The following is a 9,779-nucleotide window of genomic DNA, read 5'->3' as shown; positions in this document are numbered from 1 at the left end:
GGCCGGGGGGAGGTCGCCGGGGCCGCGTGTGCCGCCGTGGACGCGAGCGCCCTCGCACGACGCCGACCCGGCAGGAGCCGAGTGGGAAGGGGCCCGGGGCCCCGGGGCCAGCCTGCCCGGGCCGTCCTTACTCGCTCCCGCCCTCGCGGCCTAGCTGGAGCCTAGGGAGAGTGCTGGGCCCGGCCTGGACCCCCTCCCTGAGGGGACCCCGCCCCGGGCTCCTGGGACCGGGGGTGGCCGGGGAGGCCGAAGCGCAGTCTGGCGTCCTGCGTGGAGTGCCGGGAGAGCGGAAGGCCCTGGTTCCCTCGCGCCCAAGTCCCCGAACGGGGGCGGGTGGATGGGACACCAGGCCCAGGCAGCCGCTAGCTCCTCGGTGCACTAAGCCCTTTTGGCCCCGCGGGGCACGCGGCGAAGACTACAGCTCATCAGCTTCGGTCTGTGCGTCCCAGCCGGCCGAATCCCACCCCCCAACCTCGTCCGCGTTGCCCAAGGCTTGCACAGACTTCTGCGGGGAAGCCTGCGCCCGGCTGTACGGTCGCCTCGCCTTGTGCTCCTTCCAGTCACTTAGAAAACCCACCTCCTACCCAGGTGGGAGGTCCCTAGTTAGGGGTCCACTAGGGCCCTGAGGGCCCTGGAGGCTTTTCTGCCTTGTGTCAGGGGTCAGAGGTCAGCAGCAAAGGAGCAGATTCCTGCTGAGTCATCTGCCGGGGTGGGATAAGTGCTCCCCCACCTTAGGGCAGGCATTTAGTAGGCGGATGTGTGAGGAGCCCTGCTGTTGGGGCCCTGTCCACTGCCCAGTCCACAGTTGAGGGGTGTGCAAGGTGAAAGGAATAAAGGCAGTGGGGACATGGGGATTACTGTGTGAGGCCATGCAGGGCCACCTGGTGTGGGCACTCAGGATGGGCCCCCCCTTCCTGACGAGTCCTGTCTGCTGAGGTGGTTCCTGGGCACCATGGCACCTGTCCCCCCCCCACCCCCGCCACCTGCCAGCCTGGACAGTTCTGTTGATTCCCCTCCCAGTGAAGCACGGAGGACTGCAGGGCTCCCCAGCTTGGGAAGGCTCCCTCTCCACCATAGGATAGTGCCCACAAGCCTTGCCTGGTCTGACGCTGACCCCACGCAGCCAAATTCCAGTGTCTTCCCGCCCCCCACCCTCTGTTGGACACTGTGGGAGACACTCCCCCACGGTGACCAGGTACAGTGGGAGACCCCACTACAGACAGACCTGCACCTTGTGCCCCAGTGTGGTCCGCCCCTGAGAGCAGTGTGGGCATCTTGTATGTAACTGTGTAGGGGCTGGTACCCTGATGAAGGAACGGCAGAACAGCTTTCCCTCAGACCGTCCAGCAGGTAGCCTCGCCCAGCCCCACGGCACGTCCAATCAGCCTGTCACCCCCCCAAGGGAGAGTGGACAGGAGAGGTTCCTCAGGTCGTCATACACAGCAGTCTTGGCCCTGACATCCTCCCGTTCCCAGCTGCCTCCAACCACCCAGTGACCCCAGCCAGTCCAGCAACCAGCTGCCCCTGAGGACTGGGCCACACTGTGCAGTCTGGCAGGACCAGCATCTGGGAACCCGTGAGCTAGGTGGGATCCGAATCCGGCTCAGTCCCAGCCCCAAGCAGCAGCTGGGGTGGGGTGGGCAGTGCCTGGCACTCTCCTTCCAGGGTAGGAGGAGGACAGGTATCCGGGCAGTTCAGGGATTGGAGATTGATGCCCCCTAGGAATCTAAAAGAGGCCCCCATGTGGCCTTCCAGAGCTAATGGCAGCTTCTCCCAGCCTAGGCCCCCTCACAGGCCCTTGGGAGGCAGGTGGACTGGAGTGGATGAGGTGGGGCTTAGGTGTCAGTGTGAAGTTGGGACAAGGGGAGACGCATATCTGGAGCCCAGGAGGAGCCCAATGGCCACGGCCAAGGATTCAGGCTTTATCCAGAGCACGGGGGGAGCAGGGCATGACCAGAGACAGAAGACCACCACTGGCACACAGGTCTGGGCTTAGCCATGCAGGACTCTAAGCTTCTGGAGAGAGGAGGCTGCTGCCCGGATCTTCCAGGGGATGTCGCCCAGAGAGTTTTTATCTAAGGTGGCACGGTGGCTAGAGAAGTGGAGGGATGGGTCAGAGGGAAGGGAGTGGTCCTGGAGGACAGGAACAAAGGGCAAAGGTCAGAGTTTGGAGGGCTGTGAAGTCTGTGAATGGGTTGTGGGGCTCAGAGTGTGTGAGCCCATAGGATGGGTGCAGGTGTGGCCAGGGACTGCGGACTTAATGGTGAGTCCTGGGACAGAAGTAGTGACAAGTTTTGTAAACTGAGCTCACGTTGGGCCAGGCATGGTAGCAGGTCAACCCTGACAGCTGCATTTTACAATGAACCAGAGAGGCACAGTGAGCGGCCCTGGCTGCCCCCTCGCCCCCTGTACTGTGGGCAGACACACAGGCGGGGGGGCCACCTGACTTGTTCAGTACACACAACTTCATTCAGGGCCCATGAAAATGCGTTCATGCCAAAATCAGAAGAAAATGAATGTAATAAAGAACAGCCTGGATTATATTTTCTTTATACCAACAGTCATAAAATACTGGTTTTCTTTTTATGGAGGAAGGGGCCCACAAAGAAGTAACTGGGTCACAAGGGCCATAAAGAAGCCCTGAGTGGGGGCTTCGTGCAGCCAGAACCCCTGCCTGGAAACCAGGGTGCAGGCGTCCTGAGGTCCTGGGGAGAGGAAGGGCCCTGCCAGCACGGAGCAACATGAGACCTGGCCAGGGCACCTGTGCCTGGGTACCCTGCTGGCATCCCCCCAGATAGGGGGCATTCTGGGGTCCACGGGTGCCCAGAAGGCCTCCAGGCATGGCCTTCACGCCACAGCCCACTCAAGGTCATGGACAGTCCTTGCTACAATGTGTGTCTACACGTGGTGGGGTGGGGGGAGTGGGCCCAGTGCCACTGCCCCAGTAATGTGTCTCCCTGCCCCTCCCCAGGCCCCTGGCCCCGACATGGCCCGTCGCTCCCAGAGCTCCTCGCAGGGGGACAACCCACTGGCACCCGGGTACCTGCCGCCTCACTACAAAGAGTACTATCGCCTGGCGGTGGATGCCCTGGCTGAGGGGGGGCCGGAGGCCTACAGCCGCTTCCTGGCGTCCGAGGGGGCACCTGCCTTCCTGTGCCCCGAGGAGCTGGAGCACGTGAGCCGCCACCTGCGGCCCCCACAGCATGTTGCTCGCGATCCCCCAGAAGACAGCCCCCCCAATGTGGACATGGATGGCTCCTCAGGCACCTACTGGCCCATGAACTCAGACCAGGCAGTGCCCGAGCTTGACTTGGGCTGGCCCCTGACCTTCGGCTTCCAGGGCACTGAAGTCACCACGCTGGTCCAGCCTCCACCGCCGGACAGCCCCAGCATCAAGGATGAGGCTCGGAGGATGATCCGCTCTGCCCAGCAGGTGTGCTGATGCGGGCTGGGTGGACCGTGGGGGAAGGGCTGTCTGAGCTGGACCTCGAAGAGTGAGGAGGAGTGTGCGGGTGAAAGAGAAATACCAGCATTTCCGGCTTAGGGGGCAAGGGTGAGGCTAGGGCCAGCTGGCCACGCCCCTCCAGCCTTCAAGCTACAGCACGGGCTCCCTGGCAGCCAACTTCTGGGGTCACAGAGTGTTTGGTTATTGCAGGCTGCGGGCTCACTGCACAGTTCTGCTTGCTCTTGGTCGTGGCCGGTGCCCAGAAACTCAAGGGCTCTGGGGTGGCTGGGCCCCCCTCCTGGTTTGGATTTATGGTTCAGAGGATTCCCTCATAGTCGAACCTGTGACACAGGCTTGACCGCACCAAACAGGTGGCAAATGTCAAAGGGAACCAGACATGGATGGAAGCTGAGGCAGCAGGTCCAGAAGCTAGAGACCCCCAACTGCCCTGTGCACACTTGACAGCAGTCTCCTCCCAGGGGCAGGGCTAGAGCCTGGGCGGGGCCATCTAGGGCGGGGCCATTCGAGGGGCGTGGCAGGGGCCTAGATTGCCTTGTCCCTTCCCCAACAGGAGGTAGGCCCTGTGCCTGCCTAGGGCTCCATCATGGGCCACCCACCAGCCAGCAGCCCACACCCCCTCTGGCAGGCGTCTTCCTCCTGACTCCCCTTCCCTAGCAGGACCCCTGTCTCCCCGGGGATGGGCCAGAGGGCGATTTGCAGTGTTTGTGGGTGAGCCCGAGGCCCCAGCCGGGCCAGGCAGGAATGGCTAGAGAATGGTGGGGACAGCAGAGGGGTGTGTCCTCTGTCCCTAACCCGCCCCCCGCAGGTGGTGGCCGTGGTGATGGACATGTTCACCGACGTGGACCTGCTCGGTGAGGTGCTGGAGGCAGCCGCTCGCCGCGTCCCGGTCTACATCCTCCTGGACGAGATGAACGCGCAGCACTTCCTAGACATGGCCGACAAGTGCCGCGTCAACCTGCACCACGTGGATGTGAGTGACTGAGGGGTGTGGGGGGGTGTGGGGGGGTGGGAGCCTCCTCCGCGGAGACCTAATGCCGCTCCCTCCCCAGTTCCTGCGCGTGCGCACTGTGGCGGGCCCCACCTACTACTGCCGTACTGGGAAGTCCTTCAAGGGCCACGTGAAGGAGAAGTTCCTGCTCGTGGACTGTGCCGCGGTGATGAGTGGGAGTTACAGGTGCGCCCAGCCCCGCAACCCCGACACCTCCCCACCTAAGGACCTCCTCTGCCCAGGCGCTGGTCCAGTAGCCCCGACACAGACCCCTCCCCGCCCCCTTCCCACCTTGCAGACTTGACACTCAGAACCACGTGTCCTTCCGCCCCCCCGCCCCCCTGACGCTGGCTCCGCCCTCTCCTCGGCTCTGATCTTGACCCCCGCCCCACCCGTAGCTTCATGTGGTCCTTCGAGAAGATCCACCGAAGCCTGGCGCACGTGTTCCAGGGCGAGCTGGTCTCCAGCTTCGATGAGGAGTTCCGCATCCTGTTCGCTCAGTCCGAGCCTCTGGTGCCCTCGGCGGGGGCGCTGGCCCGCATGGACGCTTACGCCCTGGCTCCGTACGCGGGAGCTGGGCCCCTTATGGGCGGCCAGGTGACCGGGGCGCCGACGCCTTTCTCCTTCCCCAAACGAGCGCACCTTCTGTTCCCACCGCCTCGGGAAGAGGGCCTGGGTTTCCCCTCCTTCCTCGACCCCGACCGCCACTTCTTGTCGGCCTTCCGCCGGGAGGAGCCAGCGCGGATGACCGCGGGAGCCCTGGAGCCGCACGCGGGGCTGCGGCCGCTGTCGCGGCGGCTGGACGCCGAGGCAGGACTAGGGGGAGAGCTCGCGGGCCCGCGGGGCTTGTTCCAGGCCCGGCATCTGGAGATGGACACCTTCAAGCGGCACAGCTATGCGGCCGCCGATGGCACCGGCGCAGTGGAGAACTTTGCGGCCGCGCGGCAGGTGTCACGGCAGACGTTCCTCAGCCACGGTGACGACTTCCGCTTCCAGACCAGTCACTTCCACCGTGACCAGCTCTACCAGCAGCATTACCAGTGGGACCCGCAGCTTGCGCCGGCGCGTCCGCAGGGCCTGTTCGAGAAGCTGCGCGCTGGCCGCCCCGGCTTCGGGGAGCACGACGACTTTGCGCTAGGGCCCGGGCCACGTTTCCCCGAGCTCGGCCCCGACGGACACCAGCGGCTGGACTACGTGCCGTCCAGTGCGTCGCGCGAGGTGCGCCACGGCTCAGATCCCGCCTCGGGGCCCGGGCCCCGCGGCCTGGAACCCAGCGGGGCCCCACGCCCCAACCTGGGCCAGCGCTTCCCTTGCCAGGCAGTGGCAAGGCTGGGCCCAGACGCCGCGCCCGATGCCGACCAGGAGCGCAGAGGCGGGCCCGAGGGGCGGGCCGGGCTGCGGCACTGGCGCTTGGCCTCCTACCTGAGCGGTAGCCATGGCGAGGACGGGGGCGAAGAGGGCCTGCCGGCACCCATGGAGGCTGAGGCCTATGAAGACGATATTCTGGTGTCCGGGGGCCGAATGGGCCCCGGGGACCTGCTCCCCTCAGCCTCCCGTGCGCCCATATCCTTTCCGGCCAAGGGCCTGGTGCCCTGCCCCGGCGGTGGCGACAGCCCAGAGCGCGAGGGCCTGGAGGAGGCAGGTCTGGCCAAGCAGGACTCCTTCCGCTCGCGTTTGAACCCGCTGATCCAGCGCAGCTCGCGCCTGCGCTCCTCCCTGATCTTCAGCGCTTCGCAGGCCGAGGGCGCCGGTGGGGCCATGGGGGCCACCATTGAGAAGGCGCAACTGCTGCACAAGGAGCAGGCAGTCACCGAGGCGCTGGGCCCCAGTGGCGAGGCCATGCACTCCGCCACGTCCACCAAGGTGGCCGAGCTCCTGGAGAAATACAAGGGTCCGGCGCGTGATGCTGGAGGGGCGGGGGCCCCGGTCACAGTCGCCAGCCATAGCAAGGCTGTAGTGTCCCAGGCGTGGCGGGAGGAGGCGGTGACGCCGGGTGGGGCAGGGGGTGGGGTGGGGAGCGAGCGCCGCAGCCTCGAGAGCTGCCTGCTGGACCTGCGCGACTCCTTCGCACAACGGCTGCACCAGGAGTCCGAGAGGCAGCCCGGAGCTGCCACGCTTACTGCCACCCAGCTGCTAGACACGCTGGGCCGGAGCGGCACTGACCGGCTGCCCTCCCGCTTTCTCTCTGCCCAGGGCCGCTCCGCCTCCCCACAAGGGCGGGTCAGCCCCCCGCTGGAGGGGCCCGGGCCGCGCCAGGCACCTCACCCTGAGCCAAAAGGGAGCCCCACCTCTGCCTACCCTGAGCCGAAAGGGAGCCCCACCTCGGCCTATAATGAGCGCAGGGGCAGCCCAGTCCCCCCTGTGCCGGAGCGCAGGGGCAGCCCGGTGCCCCCTGTGCCGGAGCGCAGGGGCAGCCCGGTCCCCCCTGTGCCGGAGCGCAGGGGCAGCCTAACCCTTACCTTCTCCGAGGAGTCTCCCAAGACTGGGACCGTGGAGGAGGCGGCTGGCGGCCCCATGGAAGTCCTGCGCAAGGGCTCCCTGCGCCTCCGCCAGCTGCTGAGCCCCAAGGGGGAACGGCGCACAGAGGAAGAGGGCGGCTTCCCAGCGCCGCAGGAGAACGGGCAGCCCGAGAGCCCCCGGCGGCCGTCGCTGGGCAGGGCTGATAGCACCGAGGCTGCCGCTGGAGACGAGCGGGGCCCGCGGGCGCGCATGGCCTCCGCCACGGCGAACGCCTTGTACAGCAGCAACCTGCGGGATGACACGAAAGCCATTCTGGAGCAGATCAGCGCCCACGGCCAGAAACACCGCGGGGTCCCCGCCCCGGCCCCCGGCCTGGCTCACAGCAGTCCTGAACTAGGCCGCTCACCAGCTGCTGGCGGCCTGGCCCCTGACATGTCCGACAAGGACAAATGTTCCGCCATCTTCCACTCGGACAGCCTGGGGACGCAGGGTAGGCTAAGCCGCACCCTGCCCACCAGCGCGGAGGATCGCGACCGGCTACTGCGCCGCATGGAGAGTATGCGCAAGGAGAAACGCGTTTATAGTCGGTTTGAGGTCTTCTGCAAAAAGGAAGAGGCCGGAGGCCCAGGGACAGGGGAGGGCACAGCAGAGGACGACACCAGGGACAGCAAGGTGGGCAAGTTCATGCCCAGGATCCTGGGTACTTTCAAAAAGAAGTGAGCCTCCTGGCCCGCCAGCTCCGGACCGGGCGCCTGCCTCACTGCCGCCACCACCAGGCGGAGCACCTGGCTCTCCCGTCAAGGCAGCATGCGAGCGGCTGAGCACAGCCGGAGCTCGGCTCCGCCTGGAGCTTTCCCAGTAGCTGCCTTGCCTTTGGTCCCGGCCTCTTTCCACGCGGGCGCCAGCCCCTCACCGCCTCTAGCTCCGTCCCTGCCCCTGTGCCCTGAGTCTCCCCCTTCCTACGCATCTGCCTCCATCTCCTCTTTGGGCTTCAGGTCCCCTTTAGACCTTCGTTCACCTCAGGGCCCCATCTTTTTGTGCCTTAGGGCCCCCACCTTTTGGGGGGCCCATCTCTGTGCCTTGGTCCCCCATCTTTGGGGGCCCCACGTCTCAGGGCTTCCGTGTCTCAGGGTTCCCCTCTGCTCACTGCCTCCTGGCTCTGCGGCTTCCTCGCTGCTGCCTCTCTTCTGTGTCCTGGCAGCCCCAGCCCCTCTCCCTGGGCCTCCCACCTCCCCGGGGCTGGGGTCTCCCCCTCCAGGGGGCTCAGGGCTCACTTCCTGCCCTGCTTGCATTCCTCCTCACTGCCTCCTGGCACCCTCCTCAGTGGCCCGTCCTTTCATTTTGGGGGGCAGGGCTGGCTGCAGGCCATTTGTGCTGGCGGTGGGACCAGACCCAAAGGTGGTTCCTCTCGGAAGTGCTGTCCGCTGGGCCGCTGCGGGGGGTGGGGGGTGAGTGGGGCCCAGAGGACCCCTGAGAGACTGTCCTGCCAGGAGAACTGAGGCCAACCTGGGCCCCTTCCTGCAGGGCTTCAGCCAGCACCCCAGCACCCGGCAAGGGGTGAGAGCATCGGGTTTTGGAGCACAACAAAGCCAGGGCTGGATGGATGCTGGGCCTCGGCCATGCCCTGGAAAAGGGCTGGATGGGAAAGCTTATGAACAGGGGAGGGGAGGGGTGCAGTGGGGTGGTGCCTGAGTCCTAGCCCATTGCTCCAAGGGTCCTGACCCTTCAGGTGCTCAGCGGACCCTGCCTGACTCCACCCTGTTCTGGATCCCTCCCTCTTTGTCACCGGCCTGCCAAGTTGAAGTTTCCCCACCTACCCTTCTTCTTTTTCACCTCTGGAGAGTGACTTTGATTTGGAATAACACGTTTTGACGCCTGCCGCTTAGGACGTGCCCTGCTGTAAGCGCTAGCGTTGTGGAAGCAGCATTTCTGCAACTGGTTTGCTTTGCTTTGTGTTCAAGAATAAGAAACCGCAATCACTCAGACTGGGAAAAGATTTAAGGAACAAGGCCGTGGAGCAAAGGCAGCAGTCTGACTCCAAACAGCGGGAGAAGGGCGGGCGGGGTGGGGGCTGGGGGTACTCTGGTTCAGGTGGAAAAGGTCACCGAGGAGCCAGATGTGCTGGACTGTTCCTTGGCCTTGAGGTGCTTGCTGACACGTGTGCTATGGCGTGGCTTGCTGTGGCCCCGTTGCTCAGGGGGAGCCCTTGCAGCCTCCTGTCTGCGTCCTCCACGTCGTGCTGAACAACACATTTCAGATGTCAGTCTGCACATTTTGGTGTTAATAAAACACAACAAAATACTCCAGCACATTCCTAAATATACATTAATCACCCAGTTTATACATTGCCAGCATTAGTCTTGGGAACTCACACTTCCCTCTGGACAGCACCACCCATCCCTTTGGGGGCCACTGGAGACCCCACACACTGTGCTGCCAACACCTGCAGCCACATCTAACCGGGAGACTCCTTCCACCGCAGCGCTGCCCACGACCCGCTCCCTTCACAGGCAAACTACTTTCCTCCGCTCTTTACCCCGCCAGCTCTCCATGCAGGCTCACTGCACGGTGCTCCCCTGGGGGGTCCTGGTCACTGAGCCCAGCAGACACTGCCCAGCCGCCCCCCAGACACTGGTGCCCCCGGTGTCCGGATCCCTCTCGGGCCACGCTGCCCCCCCCCCGCCGTGTGTGTGTGTGTGTGTGTGTGTGTGTGTGTGTGTGTGTGTGCAGGGCTGGGCTTCCTGGGGCCCCACCTGCTCCTCTCTGGGCTGTGGCATTCCTTCCCACTGCCTCATCCGTCCTCCTCCTCAGTCCGTGTTGCCCCCGTCAACCGACCCCTCCCTCGGCAGCCCAGTCTCCCGACTG

General features: G+C 65.0%; 1 protein-coding gene across 4 annotated transcripts in view; it reads left to right on the top strand.

Annotated features, from left to right (window-relative positions):
• The window catches only part of FAM83H (family with sequence similarity 83 member H), a 15,267-nt gene extending 6,047 nt beyond the window's left edge, over positions 1-9,220 (top strand). For 2 of the 4 annotated variants that reach the window (XM_034668742.1, XM_019802684.2), the window contains exons 2-5: positions 2,972-3,433; positions 4,272-4,436; positions 4,516-4,640; positions 4,853-9,220. In XM_034668742.1, the coding sequence (XP_034524633.1) occupies positions 2,987-3,433; positions 4,272-4,436; positions 4,516-4,640; positions 4,853-7,634 (3,519 nt within the window). In that variant the 5' untranslated portion in view covers positions 2,972-2,986 and the 3' untranslated portion in view covers positions 7,635-9,220. Of the gene's footprint in view, positions 1-6; positions 2,264-2,971; positions 3,434-4,271; positions 4,437-4,515; positions 4,641-4,852 lie in introns of those variants that run through there. The other 2 variants (XM_034668741.1, XM_034668740.1) reach the window with 2 other exon arrangements.
• Positions 9,221-9,779: the final 559 nt, after the last annotated feature.

This window comes from Ailuropoda melanoleuca, chromosome 9 (assembly GCF_002007445.2).
Source record: "Ailuropoda melanoleuca isolate Jingjing chromosome 9, ASM200744v2, whole genome shotgun sequence".
In the NCBI taxonomy this organism is placed as follows: Eukaryota; Metazoa; Chordata; class Mammalia; order Carnivora; family Ursidae; genus Ailuropoda; species Ailuropoda melanoleuca.
Note: the sequence above shows the minus strand (reverse complement) of the source record. Positions and strands in the feature narration are given on the sequence as shown.